At 42.5% G+C, this 17,072-nt stretch overlaps 1 protein-coding gene across 2 annotated transcripts in view; it reads right to left on the reverse strand.

The window, feature by feature from the left end:
• TRIP12 (thyroid hormone receptor interactor 12) overlaps window positions 1-17,072 on the reverse strand; it is a 3,849,287-nt gene that overhangs the window by 319,135 nt on the left and 3,513,080 nt on the right. For both annotated transcript variants that reach the window (XM_044071052.1, XM_044071053.1), the window contains one exon: window positions 12,554-12,668. In XM_044071052.1, the coding sequence (XP_043926987.1) occupies window positions 12,554-12,668 (115 nt within the window). The remainder of the gene's footprint in view (window positions 1-12,553; window positions 12,669-17,072) is intronic.

The following is a 17,072-nucleotide window of genomic DNA, read 5'->3' on the forward strand; positions in this document are numbered from 1 at the left end:
CAGTCATCACATTTGGGTTGATTCCCAAAGCTGAGGAAAAGGGTGGAGGCAGTCAAGGAGACTAAGGGCTGGCTAGGATGCCCTGCAAGACAGCAGTGGCAAAGCCTGCCCTGGATTTGAAGATAGGCAGGTGGTAATGCTTGGTGAAAGTGTGAACAGATGTCCAGGTGGCAGCCTCCAGGTTGTCCCTGGTGGGGACTCCTCTGAGGAAAGTTGCAGAGGTGGAGGCTGTTCTGGTGGAGTGAGTCCTGACCCCTTTAGGGGGAGGTTTTCCATATTGCGTTTAACAGAAATGGATGCAGTGTGCCATCCATTTGGAAATTGTTTGTTTGGAGATGGCTTTGCCCTCTGCCCCTGCAGCAAAGCTAACCAGTAAATGCTCAGATTTTCTGAATGATTTAATCCTGTCTGGATAGAATCTGAGCTATCTGTGCACATCTAGAGAGTGCAGGATCCTTTCCCCTTGTTCGTGGATTAGGGAAAAAGGTGGGCAAATGAATGGATTGGTTAAGAGCCACACTGGACACCACTTTGGGCATGAAGGATGGGCTAGTCCTGAGGGAAACCCTGTCAGCGTGGAAAATGATGAAGGGGTCCACAGCCATGAGTGCTTGTAGCTCAGAGACTCTTCTGGCTGAAGTGATGGCCAGAAGAAAAGCGGTCTTACAGGAGAGATATTTTAACTCTGCTGAAGATGCTGGTTCACAGGGGGGTGGGGGTGGGGGCAGGGTGAGCTTTTCCAACACAAAGTTAACGTCCCAAGCTGGGGTAGGTGCTTTTCTGGGTGGCCTCAAGTTGCTAGACCCTCTTAGGAACTGTTTGATCAGAGGGTGTGAGAAAAGGGGATGCTCAGTGTGGAAATGAGCAGAGATAGCAGAGGCATGAATTCTGACAGAAGAAAAAGAGAGACCACTATGTAGCAGGTCAACTAGGTAATCCAGGATGACAGGTAGGGAGGGCTGTGCTGTGTCGGCTCCCTTAGCATGAATCCAGGTTCAGAACCTTTTCCATTTGTCAGCATAAGACTTTTTAGTGCTAGGGTGTCTGGCCTCATGTATAACATCTAGAACCTTCTTACTGAGGCTGTCAGATTGATCAGTGGCCAGGGAATAAGCCAGGCTGCCAAACTGAGGTTCTGCAATTGGGGATGCATGAATTCTCCTTCCCTCTGGGTCAGGAGGGTTGAGGTCTGAGTGAGATGCCATGGTGGCAGTGGGGACGACAGGCTGAGCAGCAGTGGGTACCAGTGCTGGCGAGGCCAGTCTGGAGCAATAAGAATTGTCTTTGTTTTTTCCTCCTTTATTTTGAGCAGTAACCTGGTGATGAGAGGTAGTGGAGGAAATGCATAGACCGATAGACTGACCCAGGGGAAGGACATGGCATCCACTTTCCAAGCCATGCAGTGATGCTCCCTGGTGCAGAACTTGCTGAGCTGATGGTTGGTGTGGGAGGCAAAGAGGTCGACCTTCGGTGTGCCCCATTTCTGAGTTATTAGGGTGAAGGTTCTTTTGTCTAGCTGCCATTCGTGTGGGTCCAAAAGATTTCTGCTTAAGTGGTCTGCCAGAGAGTTTAGAGAACCTGGCAGGAATTGCGCTAACAGGTGGAGTTGCATGGCAGAGGCTGTGTGCCAAAGGGTCATAGCCAGCCTGCATAGAGGGTAGGAGCGAGTCCCTCCCTGCTTGTTGACATACCACATTCACAATAGTGTTGTCTGTTTTTATCAAAAGAGCCCCTGGGGAGAGAAGGGGCCTAAAAGTGTCAATGAGTGCTGGACAGCCAACATCTCTTTTGGGTTGATGTGCAGATGGATTTGCTGTGGGCTCCATTGGCCCTGTATGCATCTGCCGTTCAGATGTACACCCCAGGCATAGTCTGATGTGTGTGTGGTGAGGGTCTGGGCGGTGGGGGTGGTGAGAAAGGTAGTCCCTTGTTGTGGGAGCATGCTGCTGCCCACCAAAGAAAATCTTTCGTTAGGCAAGGTATCATTGGTATAAGAGTTTCCAGGTCTTGAGAGTGTTGACACCAAAGACTTTTTAGGTACCAATGAAGTTTCCTCATATGCAGTCTGGCATATGGAATGAGTAGAATGTAAGATGCCATGAACCTCAGAGCTTGCAGGATTTTCCTTGCAGATAACTGGGGTCTGGTGGCTAGTTGAGAGAAGTAGGCTGTCAGGTAAGTTTGCTTTTCTGGTGTAAGGAATGCCATCTGGGATGCTGTGTCCAGGCTTGCTCCCATTAATATAATCCTTTGGGTGGGTACTAGTTTGGATTTCTTTTCATTTATAGTGTACCCTAGGGAGGTCAGTAGGGACTTTACAAAGGCCAGGTGCTTGAACAGCTTTTCCGGACTATCTGCCTGAATTAAGCAGTCGTCTAAGTATGGGTAAATTTGGATATTCCTTTGCCTGCAGAAGGTAATGGCGGGAGTGAGACATTTTGTGAAAACTCTGGGCGCAGTAGATAAGCCAAAGGGAAGTGCAGAGAACTGAAAGTGCAGAGATCCTGCTCTGAAACGTAGATATTTCCTGCATGATTTCCTGATAGGAATGTGGAGGTAGGCCTCTTTTAGGTCGTGGGTGGCTAGCCAAGCATTCTTGGAGAGCATGGGTAGCAGTTGCTGGAGGGTGAGCATTTTGAATTTTGGTATCACCAGAAAGATGTTTAGAATGGTTAGATTAAGGATGGGGCTTCAGGTGCCTTCTTTTCTGGGTACCAGAAAAAGTCTGGAGTAGAAACCTTGGCCTATCTGTTCTGCAGAAACATGCTCTATTGCCCTCATAGAGAGCAAGGAAAGGACTTGCTTTTTTGCCTCTGCTCACAGGTTTGGAGGTAGATCTGGGAACCCTTTTGAGGTTGGAGTAGTGTGGACAGAAAGTTTGTATCCCTGGGACACTATGTTGAGGATCCAGCGGTTGTTGCTAATGGTGGCCCAGGTGTTTGCGTGAAAGGAGAGTTTTCCTCCTTGGGGTAAGTGGAGGTGGGCAGAGGAAGGGGGTGGGGGAGGAGAGTCATTGTGAGTTCTTACCATGAGGGGGTGGCTTAGAACTCCCTGGTTTTGAAGTGGAGGAATTCCACTGTTTTGATCTCTGCATTCCCTGTGGCTGCTGTCTGGGGGGTCTGCTTCCCCGGGTTCTGGGCTGAACTGACCTGCTGGGGGCAGGAAAGGACCAGTGCTTGGTGGGGCAATGCCTGCTGAACCTGGGTAGCTGGACCTGTAGGAAATCCTTAACTGTCTGCATAGATTTAGCTTTTTCTTCCATCTTTTTTAAGACCTCTTCTGCCTTAGTGCCAAACAAGTTGTCTTTGTGCAAGGGTGCATCCAATAATTTAGATTTTCTCTGCCTGGCAAGGGCTGTTCCTTAAGCCATGCTGCCCTGCAAGAAGCTTCTAGGGCGTCAAAACTACAGTGTAAGGTGTGCTTAGTCACTTGACTTGCAGAATGCATTAACTCTTCAGATTCTGCCAAACAGGAAAGGAAGACACTTGCTGCTGAAATTTTAGCATATGGAACTGGCAATTTACTGCTCTAATAGCAAAAGTAGCAGAGGTGTATACTTTTTTACCCCGTCTGTCTAGTGTTCGAGAATCCCTACCTTTGGGAGTGGGATTCTTAGCAGAGATTGCTTTAATTCCTTTAGTCCCTTGAGAAATGACCTCAGGGTCAGCAGTAGGATTTTTGAAAAGAAATTTGTGCGAGTCAGGGACTCTAATACCTGTCAGGTTTTCTGGGTGCAGGAGGGAGGGTTTCAGGAGTCAAACTGGATTCCAGAAAAACATCGTCCATAACATCCAGGACTGGGGGGAATGGCCAGGGGTCTGTGCTGTGGAAGATCTAAGAATTCTGAGTCTCTTTTTAGACTGAAGATAGTCCTGACATTCCCATTGGAAATGCTCCCTTAAGGTATGAAGGGTTTTCCCAAAGGAAAAGTCCTCGGGTGGAGAGGCTGAAGGAATGGAATCCTCTGCATCAGAATCCTCATAAGCAGAGAGGGGTTGCATGTCTTCATATTCAGATGCATCAGAGTCATCAGACTCCTGTTCAGACAAAACTACTGGGGACAGATCTCTTTCTTTTGGAAGGGGTAGCTTGGCTTCCACTGATCAGCATGATAAGGTCTTCCGCCATTTTAAGCATTTGAGACTGAGGCAAGGAAGCAGGTGCCTGAGATTGGGTCGTCGGTTTCTTGGGTGTGGTTCGTACCCTGGGCCTTAGAAACTCAGTAGTTTACAAAAGAACGGTAGATGTGAAAGTTGTCAGTTTGTGTCAAGAATCGGTAGTGCGAAGTACTTCCTCGGAAGCCGGTGCCTGCTCAGTAGCTCTGGACCCATCCAAGGGAGACAAAACTGCAGTATCCTTAGTCGAAGTTTTGCAGCATACCGGACTCCGAAAGGGTCTCTGTACCGGCCTGCGAATCCACAGAAGCAGGCATCAGGGGCTGCGAAAGCACCTCACTGAGGACCGGAGAACTGACGACTAGCTTAACGGAAGCGTAGTTGGTAGGTTTGGACCTGTGCGGTCTGTCTCTGTCTTTATCCTTATGTTTTTTCGGAAGATCTGCTGTCGGATGGCTTACCGAAGCCATATCAGAATTCGGGGACTATAGGCGAAAATATCTAGCTACAATAAGGGCCCAACGGCGTATAGTTATGGTGTTAAAGTACAAAAGCGACAGCAAGGGACGTCGTGGAATGGGCCTAAGCAAGTGACGCAGTAAGAATGAAAGTCTCGGTGTGGTACTTGCTTTCCACAGGCGAGACAACTGTTAACTTTTTCTGACATCGGTTAATGCAAGAAAAAAGGATCCCCAATGGGGTACTTAGCTTTAGAAGACTTCAGCTTCAATTCGGAAGACGAAACTCAGGCAGCGGCCAACCAGCACTCGTGCAAACTGCTTCTGCTTCGGGCTCCTCAGCAAGAAAGACTGATGTAATAGCATCGGCGGCCTTACTTTATACTAATGATGACCTGACATCAGTCCTGAAGCGAGAGCAACCTACGCAGAAATACTAAGCCTCTGCTATTTGGGCCGACCGAGGGCTATCCTGGCAGGGATAACCCAAATGTGATGACTGCAACAGTGAAACACGAAGAACATCTATAATTCCTTCCATACTTTTAAGACAGCCACTACTCAGGACTGAAAAAAGATGAAAGTGTTTCAATCTTCATTCAGAAGACACTCTCATCAAGGCTGGTTAAGCAGCAGGATGCATTAGAGCTTCTCCACATCAAAATCACCATCAGAAAGGTTTCCTACCACACATTGTTTAGCTACAGAACTCCCTCTATGACCCAAGAAAAACGCAGTGCCTATCTACAAAAACTAGAGTCACTCCATATTAAACCAAATACCATTTTTATGGTTTATCTAAACTATTCAACTATAGACGGGGAAACCTATACCACCAGTAGTGCACAGGCACAGAGATTCCTGTACTTTGTCAATACAAATGCTCTGAAACAACTAATTAGTCAGAGCACCTACTATGGGAGAATTAGACCTTGTCTTACTAATCTGGGGACATCACAATTCCTTGTCTTACTAATCTGGGGGCATCACAATTCCTTGCATATCTCTACTAATTTTAAGGTATGAACATAAAGCCAACTCCTTTGAAATAAAATTGAATTCAAGGATGACTTCCACTCCTGCTACCTTTAAAAATTTTTCCAAGACAAACTACCTAGCCCTAAATGATACATTGGCAAGATTCAAATTCCAACCAAACCCCCGGTTAACTCTACTGAATATGTGGATACATACACAATTAAACTATACCACCATGTAAACAGCTGCACAGATATGGCTGTACCTGGTAGAAACAAGGGAACGGCATATTCACCCCACCCCTATATAAAACATTAACAACAAACTTTTCAACAAAGGTAAGAACAGCGGTAAAACTAAAATTAAGAGAATACACAGTGATAGAAATCTCTTAGCTAAATTAAACAAGGAACTCAGGTGCATAATTAACACTACCAAAGACAAGTTTGAGTAAAAAAAGCCACTCAAGCAAAAGACAATCACAAGACCTTTTTTTATGTTCATAATCTCAGGAGTACAATGCAATAATGCACTGAGATGATTGCAAATGATGCTACCAATACTGAAAGATGAAGATGCAGCTAACTTACTAGCTGATAAATGTCTCAAACTTTACCCATCTATCTCATACAAAAAACCAAACACTCTCACCACCAGCAATCACACAAGGCCAAGTCCTGAAAGCATTATCAAAAGAAAAAAAAATACTATGTCAACGTGTCTTGACAATATCGCAGGATGCATACCAAATTGCAAAAAATATGATTTAGCCATACTCCCTAGCAACAATATTAAGCTTATTCTCCATATGGGTTTTGTAATACTTCAATAGAAAGCAGCAATGGTTATTCGCCTGCATAACGAAGGACCTTCCATGGACCTAGGCAATTACAGACCCATAAGTCTGACCAGCCTGATATGCAAAGTCATGGAAAAAATCATGGAATTAATCAAGGACGACGAAGGAAACCTCTAAAGACTGGACTCACCTTAGTCTGGGTTCATCCAAGCCAGGCCATGCTTACTCAACCTGGTAGACCTTTTTTTTTTTTTTTTTTAAGGTCACCAAAGCATTGAACAAAGGTAAAATCATACACACTGCCTACCTTGACATGGCCAAGGCTTTTGATACAATCCCCCACTGAGACAAAGCATAAAAGTTTAATACGCTACGAATAAACCCATTCTTCACCCAATGAATTGCCAAATGGCTCATTGATATGAAATAGGAAATCAAAACGGGAGAAGCTGCTTCCACAAAAAGACCAGTCACCAGTGGAGTCCTCCAAGGTTTGGTGTTGGGACCTTTTTTACTTGGTATCTACTTTTCAGAAGTAAAAGCCAATACAAAAGGGCTGCAAGTTAGAAACCGTGATGGAATCCACAAAAGACTCAGCTATCCTACAAAAAGGCTCATCCTAAACAAACAAAAAAAATGGTGCCATGGACTAAAGTTAAATGCCAAAAATGCACTAGCTTCCATTACTCCATGCATTACTCATAGTTAACAAATCCTGTTGTGGAGCACCAGTCCAGGTGCTTATCTGCACTTTTAAAAAATTAATGCAGTTTAATCCTTCCAGTTTTTCTTGTAGAGCTAAACACTTGGGTTTTCTCTTCATGCTGTCTCTTCTAATTCTACTACTTTTTGAAACAGCTCCTCTTGAGAAGTCTCACATTCAGTCAGTTTTTCCTTCATGTCAATCTCATTTCTGTAGTCATCAGCTCAAACTTAACAGCTACTTAAAGCTTCTACTTTTCTAGCCTTTTGTCATGTGATTTTATACACTGGTCCACAAATTTTACATAACCCTGAGTGCATTTGATTTTTTTCTCTCTAAATTATTGGAAACCATCTGCCCCACTAAATCAGAAACATGAAATGATTTTTGCTGAACAGGTGCAAGATTCTTCCTAGCCAGAGCTTTTTCTTCTTTTTTTAACTGATTTTCTTCTACCTTCTCCAAATATCTACTTTGTTGGCATACAAACAGTGCAGTTACTAGCTAGTAACTAAATTTTACCCAAAATTATTACTTTTCCTTGCTTTTTTTAATAACTTCTCAGTTTTCACACTGGGACATGTCTGATCAATCTATGACTCAGTGGGCAGCCATCTTGGAAGTCCCCCTGAGTTGTTTACTGTCCCAACAGAAAAGACAAATTCCATGCTATGAAAATGACAATACCTCAAACTTACTTTCCTAGACTTGGAGAAAGCATATGACAAGGTCCCAAGAAAGCTGATCTGGGCAGTACTGCAGTGGTTTGAAGTCCCAGAAACATTGGTAGAATTAGTGCAGGCTATGTACAAGGGACCCAATGACTCAAGTACGAACAGTGTTCGGCCTCACAGAGGGGTTCCTAGTGGGTGTACATCAGGGTTCAGCTCTGAGCCCACTGCTGTTCATACTGGTGATGGACTACAATAGCAAAAAGGTTGGAGGAGATGGCTCAACAAAGCTGCTGTATGCAGATGATATGGCAGTACAGGCAGACTCTGGGCTAGAACTTCAGCAAAGGATAGGAGAATGGAATGCAAATATGAAGGCACATGGGATGAAACTAAGCACAGATAAGACGCCGGTAATAGCAGCAGACTGGGGAAATCAGAAGAAGCTGAGAACAGAGACAGAAGGGAAGATAGTGGAACACGTAAACAGCTTCAAGTATCTGGGAGGAGTAGTTGAGGAGAAGGGTAGTCTGAATGAAGAGGATAAAGCTAGAATCAGAGGGGCTGCAGCCAACTGGCATAGAGTATCAGGTGTAGTCTATGACAAAATAATGCCAAAGAAGCTGAAAAGCAAGGTGTACAAGACAGTGGTGCAACCAGTACTACTGTATGGTACAGAAACCTGGGCAGTAAAGGCAGAACAGCTGAAGAAGATAGAGGTGATGGAAATGAAGTGGCTGAGAAAGGTGATAGGATGCACACTGTGGGACAGACGAAGAAATGAGAAAGTAAGAGCAGAAGCCAAAGTAGCTCCAATTGCAGAAAAGATTAAAGAGAACGGATTATGGTGGTTTGGGCACATGTGTAGAAAAGCAGAAGACACTCTGGTGAGGAAGATTTGGGACAGACAGAAAGAAGGTAAGAGGAAGCGAGGACATCCAGCAAAGAGGTGGATGGACTGTATGAAAGAAGATCTGCAACACTCAGGCATGAGTGTTGAAGAAGGCAGGAGTGTGGCACTGAATCAAGAAAGTTGGCGACAGCTAACACGATACTCCGACTTCATGTAGAAAAATGGGAAAAAGTGGGCTGCTGCTAATGAGGTACACACACACACACACACACACACACACACACACACACACACACACACACACACACACACACACACACACACACACAGGAGTCTCCTTCTGTGATCAGTTTAAATAAAAACAAATCTAAGACCAAAATAAAAAGCTAACACCAGCAAATGTATTTTTATTTGAACAGTGGTACTGTTAGGCTTTTTAGAGAACAAGGTACAGGTTTGGTGTTAGGGGAATGGTTAAGGTTAGCAAACTTATGTAAGGTGGTGCATGGAGGTGAAGGGCTCAACAATAAATCCTACAAAATAAATAAAAGCAGAGATACGTAAAAAAATTTCAGGCCAAACCAACATACTTCTGGGTGTGGATGATAACTAGGGTATGCAGACTTGCTTTTAATTTATTTATATTTACCTGCATCTACGAGTACAGGCAATCTGGTCCAGTCCCCCAAAGAGCTATTCATGGCACTGCCGTTACGCTACCTGTGGGTACTGCTATATGCCATGATCTTACCTTGTGACTTGCAGTAAGCATTCTAGCAATGTGTGTGCAACTGGCTCATGTGATGTCACTTGATTAAATGAATGACATATCCTTGGCCTTCCTTCCCAGTAAAGGAACAATTTCCATAACATCTCCAGTCTATGTGGAAGGATTCTTTAATGACAGATGCACCCCTCAGACAAGCTCTTTGTGCACCCTCCTAGGAAGAGGTTAGCATGCATTGCCTTTTCATTCCTTCCTCTCCCCAGTCAGCTCCTCCAGTGAGTGGACTGCTAACTAATCTTGTGTCAAATGAGCAGTAGTCAGGGCTCTATCACTCTGGCTAAAACTCACAAATGAGAGAAACATTAAGTCAAACAGTGGCAATACCACACAGGATTTCTTGAGTCTAAGAGCTTCCCTAAAGCAGACATCTTTAAAAGGGTAAGCCAAAGGTCAAAGATCTCCTTTAATTAAGACAGCAACAGATGACTTACAGTGAGACAAAGGAGTCCTCCTATATCCTTTCCAAATGGCTGATGACAGAACGGCAAAAACTGCATGGTCATGAACAAAAAACACATGAAATGATAGCTCAATGTGCAGTGGAAGAAATGTATCTATGGCAGAGCAAGGAGCAGAGGCTAGTCACAGCCTAATGGCAGCATCAAAAAAAGTAGAGTGTTGGTTATAAGTACTTAACTAAGGAACTATCATCATATGCTGACTAGGTTCTGAAAAACCTATGAGTGGACAAGGAAGACTGGAGGCCTATTAACATATTAGAAAAGGAGTAAGAGGACCATTACAACCTTCAGTTGTGAGGCACTAAACACCCGAGGCAAGACAAAAGGACAATTTCAATAGCCAGAGTTCAGACTAAAAAAAAAAAATCACTGGGATTCAACAGTTAACCATCTCAGAGTTTTCAATTTGACACAAAGAACAAGAGAAGGAAGCAGGCACAGTGCCTCAAGTCTTATTCCCAAGAGAAAATGAAATGGGAATGTGGTTCTCTATGACTTATCCCAGCACTCAATTGATAAAAAGGAATGAGACAATGATCCCCATTAAGAGAAGAGCAAAACTGCAGGAGTGTCCAGGAAAAAACTGCAAATCATTTCAGCACACATATCCTGGTTCAAGGATATGGTACATGAGCGAAAGGTGATACTAATGCATGCCCCCTGAATGCATGAGCCTGATAACTTAACAACCACATGACATGACACAGATGATGCACTCAAATGTTCCACCTACTGCAGTGATAAGATCAGCCCAAGTACAGGACAACAATCCAGGTAACATACCCTCCAGGCAGTTAGTATCTGAATCTGCTCAAGTCAGAATTCTGTCTAAGAAAGATGGCATTTGTATTCTGTGTAAGTTTTTATTTGAATCTGCTTATGCTAACATTTTGCCATACAAGATGGTATTTACTTCCTCTGTACTATACAGTCCCAACTATACAGAAGATATGCAGCCAAGAACTAAAGTACAGGGCAGTTAACTGAAGGCCATCCAGACAAAATCATCTTTCCAAAACAGGGAAAACAAGTAAGCCAACAAACTAAATTTACCATTTTTCCAAGAGAAAAAGTTTTACAAAAAATAATTTTTCAGAGCATAGTGTGGGAAGGCCTTCAACCCCACACCACTGCTACTTTATATATATATATATATATATATATATATATATATATATATATATATATATATATATATATATATATAAATTCTAACTACTACTTTCAAAAAAAGTGCTCTATTAACTGTTTTTTTTTTCTTTACATTATTCTATATACTATACTTGTATTTATGACAAAATGTAATCTGTATATTCTCAAAAATTCTCTTGTAGCCTGCTAGCTGATTGCCTTATTCCACCTGTATAATACCTGTTAATAATGGCAAAATGTTATATCTATTTACTGGAGCTTTTCTCCCCGGGTGTCTGCTGAAAAAGGGCTTCGGCTCAGTCAGACATTCCCGGTCAACAAATGTAAAACAAATAAATAAGTAAATTTTATATATATATATATATATATATATATATATATACACACACACACACACACACACACACACACATATGTATATATATACACACACACACACATATATATATATATATATATATATATATATATATATATATATATATATATATATATATATATCCCCCTGTCAGTCCTCCTCCCTTTTATCAAACAGTCCCATTTACAATCTTGTTGAATTCCATGTTGAGCTTTGGGCTTCTCAAGAAGAGACCATCATTACTGCAGATGCAGAAGGATATCCCTAAGCCCCAAAGCCCTGTGCTGATGGATTCAAGAGGCAAATGACACACCCCAGTGATGACATCTCTATTTTGAGGTATACTTTTCTAAGGTGGGCACTGAGACTTCTTCATTATACACAGTAGTACAGCAGCATCTACACTCCTTCCCAGTACATCCGTCATCCCTTTCAGTATGACAGGCAAGTCAGCATATCATATTCATTGCTCCCTAACTCACTCACCGGCTCTTCCACTGCTGGGGATGCTAAATGAACCACGGTCATTTGGATCACAGGGAGGGCTCCATATCTCTATACCACAGAGCACACACATACTTGCTATTTATCATCAACTCTAGAATTATTGTACCTTGAGCTAGGGAAGAAAAAAAAAACATGCAGTGACTTCAGCTATTTGTATGAAATTCTTAATGTACCCTCCATCCACTTTACCAACTTCCCACTTCAGCTGACTTGCAATCAGCATCATGCCCTATTTCCCAGTAAGTCAGAAATATCCTACAGTAAAAACAAAAAACTAAAATGGCAGCTCCATTTTTTAAATTTTTCCTACTTCTATAAGATAAATGAAACAAAACCTGATGCAGGTAACTGTGACAAGGTTTAGTAGATGTCAAAAACATGGCTTGATTGGTGTGGCAGATGATGGGGATACAATGACAGAAGTCATGCCCACTTTTCTACAGCAGCAGAGATCTTAGAAATGGTCAGGGGATTGTGTGGGGTGCAGAGCTCCACGGCTCTGAACTGTGTGGTAGTGAGCAAATCAACGTACTATGTGTATTTGTGTAGTGGGTGCCTAAAGGTTAAAACAATTGTATGAATTATTAGGTTTGATATAATTATCTTGCTAAAAAACACATTCAGAAAATCCATTTTTATGGATGTCATACTTAGTATCATCATTATGCAATCACCCACAAGATGGAACTGCTACACCACCACAAGGAGTACCTTTAGGGTTTGGTAAGACAATTTCCTCGCCTCTCCACAAGCCCAGATCTGATCTTTGTAGCTCTTGAGAAACTAGTGCATAAAACTCTTGTGTAGGCCCAAGACCTGTTCCAACCTAAAGAAAAATAAAAGAACATTACTCACTCACACAGATACTAAGGAAAAAAAGGAAAATATTTTGAACTTTAAAGAAATGCAGTCATAGCAGCATACTCACCATAACAAATATTCAAATACAGTATAACTGCTAAATAAATAATAAAATTGGCTGCAGGTGGGCTTCAGCCCTGGCTTAACTTTTATTAAAGGTGCACACGCATGCTAATATGAAACATGGTCATTAAATGGAGCCTGTCTAAAACAAAGTGCAATGTAGACCTTATCCTGCTACTTCTCAATGTCCCTATCAAATAAATAAAACATTGACATAATGCTGTTCAGTCACAGTTCTTTAAGAATCAAGGTTGTGCCAAAATGATCAAGGACACCCCCCCCCCCCCCCCAGAGTTAAGCTCACTTATTAATATTGCACATGCTCACAGAGAAAGAAAAAGAACAGAATTATGATTTTTACATTTTAAGTCTGCAACTGTAATGTCTGGATTATTATGTGATTGTAATCCTCCATGATTTGCACTGCAACCACAAGTCGTATGAATGGCGCAGCAAAATTTTAAGGTAAAATCAGACACAGTTAGAAGGTAAGTTTTGGGGAAGGCAACAAGATCTAAACAGTCTAAGATATGCATACAGCATCAAAAGTAATATTCTAAATAAAATTGTAGTGGTAGTAATAGAATTCTGATATACCAACCATAACTCAAAAAAAGAGTAAAGGAGGAACACCAATTTGCGAAACAATATACTAATGAAAAGTACACAGTACAACCATTTATGTCTTGAGAAAATAAGTAATGTATACAATGTCAAACTTCTGTTGTCACACTGAGACCTACTTGGCTTCACTTCTTGTTCTCCTTACCACTTTGTTTTATGGAGAAAAAAACATTTTTCTTGAGATTTTTCCAGGTGAGGTCAGTAGGGCCAGTTCGTAGAAGGGTAGTTTCTATCATAGCATGGGATGAAGAATAAAACAGCTGCTTGACTAATTGAACTCCCTACCCAGAGAGTTGTACAAACAGCAAATCTTTATCTAAAGAAGTACTAAAGATCTCTGCTTTGACATCCTTTGTCAAGGACTGAATCCTTAAGACAGGCAAGGCTCTTAGTAACTGAGCCTGAAAAAGCCCAGGATGTTGCATCGAGCAGCAATACAGACATCTCCCAGTGGTTATTACTACTGCAGTGGGGATCAATATGAAAATTAGTGCAGCATAACATTTGGGTTTACTCATCTTCTGTTTCATTTTGGTCTATCCAGATTTTCATCACCCCTTTCCTCCTTTCGTACAAATGCTGGTCTCGCACCTACTTTGAATGTTACATAGCTAGGAGCATGACACATCTACACATCTATGTAGGTATGTGTACATATATGTATATATGTGCATATATGTGTGTGTGTGTGTGTGTATATGTGTATATCTGGTTTCACTTTATAATCTCGAAATACTGAATTTTAGTACTTCGAGATTATAAAGTCGAAAGTGCAGTTACGCGAAACTGCACAATATCAAATGCAGAAATGTTGAATTTGCCGTTGTGTTGTCGCGTTCATGACGTGCGGTGTGGTTTGTGGATTTAGCTGGGGATTCAGGTAAGTGGTATTCTTCTAAGGGTACTGGGTAGGGATTTTAGTGTGTGTGTAGTGGTGGATTTTATGTGTTTGTGTTATTAGTTCAACCTCAGAGTTAGTGTATACAAGTAGCAGGGGGGGGCAGAACCCCATATGAGGGGGGGGCAGGGGGCTTGCCCCCCAGCTTATAGGTAGGGTAGGTGTGTTTGTTTGTCATTTTGTGTTTGCGTGTGTTGTTTTGTTTGTTGTAGTGTTATTAGGTAGGTGTATGAGTGCTTGTTTGTGTGGTGGTATGTGTATGTGAATGATCGGGATTTCGAATTTCACGGATGTGGGTGTCGGTTTTTTGGGCTTTCGGCTTTATAGTCTCGAGATACCAAAATTCGGCATTTTAGTATTTCGAGATTATAAAGTGACTCATATATATATATATATATATGTATATATATATATATATATATATATATATATATATATATATATACACATATACATATATATATACATATACATATAAACACACACAATGCTACACCCATGTTGTATTTTTCCATCTGGCATACCTGAAGGGTTTTCGGATCTCATCTGATCCAACCCCAGTGCTCTTTCAAGCTCTTGGATCCAGGGCTCAGGCTCTTCCCATAGCTCTTTCTTGTCCTCTACAATACCTCAGATCTCAATACTGAAAAAGTACAGTCTTGTACCTACCATAAATCTAGATGTTCGAGTGTACACCCTGCTGCAGTCATCACACTTGGGTTATCCTGTCATCAGGCGGTCCCACAGTCAGCCGGAATTCCAAAGTCTTGGTCTGGCGTCGGTTGCTGTTGCTTCTTCCCTGACGTCAGTGCGCCAGGGGTATATATAATGCATCCGACGCCATTTTCTTCAGTTTTTCTTGCCCCAGATGTCAGGTGCCCCCAAAAAGGTGGTCAGTAATTAGTACCAAATTAAGTAATTTTTGCACAAACACAAAATCCCTCCAGCTATAAGCAAATACATCAGGAAGGTATTGTAGAGATTTAGCCAGTTAGATCAGAGGGGATGGAGGGAGGGTAACCTGGACTGCAGCAGGGTGTACACTCGAACATCTACATTTATGGTAGGTACAAAACTGTACTATGTTCATCATTGTTACCCTGCTGCAGTCATCACACTTGGGTAGAATCCCAAAGCTAAGGATGGGTGGAGGAGTTATAGAGGGTTAGAGGAGGCTAGAAGGCCCTGCAGAACTGCAGTGGCGAAGCCAGCTCTAGTCTTAAAGTGGTAAGTGATAGTGTTTGGTAAAGGTGTGTACTGAACTCCAAGTTGCAGCTTCCAAAATCTCCTTGGTTGGAACCCCCCTGAGGAAGGCTGTAGATGTAGCTGTTGCCCTGGTAGAGTGGGGCCTAATGGTAGCAGGAACTGGTTTTCCATGATGGGTATAGCAAAAACGAATGCAATGTCCTATCCATTTGGAAATGGTTTGTTTTGATATAGCCTTCCCTTGTGAAGCTGTAGCATAGGATACAAAGAGCTGGTCAGATTTTCTGAAAGCCTTAGTTTTATCTAAGTAGTAACGAAGTTGCCTGTGAATGTCCAAGGAATGCAGGAGTCTTTCTCCTTTGTTCTGTGGATTTGGGAAGAAGGTGGGTAAGTGGATGGTTTGATTTAAAGCCACACTGGAAACCACCTTAGGCATGAAGGAAGGATTAGTTCGTAGAGAAACTGTCTTGATGGAAAATGAGGAAAGGTTCCACTGCCATTACTGCCTGCAGCTCTGAGACTCTTCTAGCTGAAGTTATTGCTAGCAGCAGGGCAGTCTTCCATGATAGAAACTGTAGATCTGCAGAGAAAGCTGGTTCAAAGGGAGGTAGCGTAAGTTTTTCCAGAACAAAACTGAGGTCCCATGTTGGTGTAGGTGCTCTCCTGGGGGGCCTAATGTTTTTTGCCCCTCTGAGGAGCTGCCTCAGAAGTGGATGCGAAAATAAGGGTGGATCCGTGTTGTATTGGGCTGAAATAGCTGATGCATGGATTTTAATGGAAGAAAAAGAAAGTCCTTTGTGCAACATCTCAGTTAAATACTGCAAAATCTGAGGCATGTGAGGCTGAAGTGTCTTTTGGCCTTTAGCTTGGTTCCAGGCACAAAACCTTTTCCATTTGTCCGAATAGGCCTTCCTGGTGCTGGGCCTCCTAGCTTCCAGAACAACATCCATAACTGCTTAGGAAAGAGGAGCTGGCTGGATGCTTAGGTGATTTGCCATGCAGCCAGATTTAAGGTTTTGAGCTGGCTGTGAAGAATCTGATTGTTTTGCTGTGTGAGCAAATGGGCAATTTGTGGTAAAATCCAAAAGGTGGGCCCTGGGCCATATTCCTCAATAGTGGGTACCAGTGCTGGTGTGGCCAGTCTGGGGCTATGAGTATCAGTCATGGTCTTCTCCTTTCTGACTTTTAGAAGCACCTTTGTGAGGACAGGCAATGGAGGGAAGGCATATACTGTCAGGTTTTTCCAACTGAATGAGAGTGCGTCCACTTTCCAAGTTTGACGGTGAAGTGTCCTTGTACAAAATTTTGATAGTTGATAGTTTTGAGGACTGGCAAACAGACCTGTCTGAAAGGCCCCATTTTTGAGTTATCATTGCAAATACTTGTGGATCCAGTTTCCACTCGTGGGGATCCATGAAGTTTCTGCTGAGGTCGTCTGCCAATGTGTTCTTTTTTCCTGGCAAGAATTGAGCTTGTAACTGAACTTGGTAAGCCAGAGCTGTGTTCCATAAGGTCATTGCTTGCCTGCATAGAGGGTAGGAGTGTGTACCCCCTTGTTTGTTTATGTACCACATTACT

Source organism: Protopterus annectens, chromosome 5.part0 (assembly GCF_019279795.1).
Source record: "Protopterus annectens isolate FY-2018-M chromosome 5.part0, PAN1.0, whole genome shotgun sequence".
In the NCBI taxonomy this organism is placed as follows: domain Eukaryota; kingdom Metazoa; phylum Chordata; order Ceratodontiformes; family Protopteridae; genus Protopterus; species Protopterus annectens.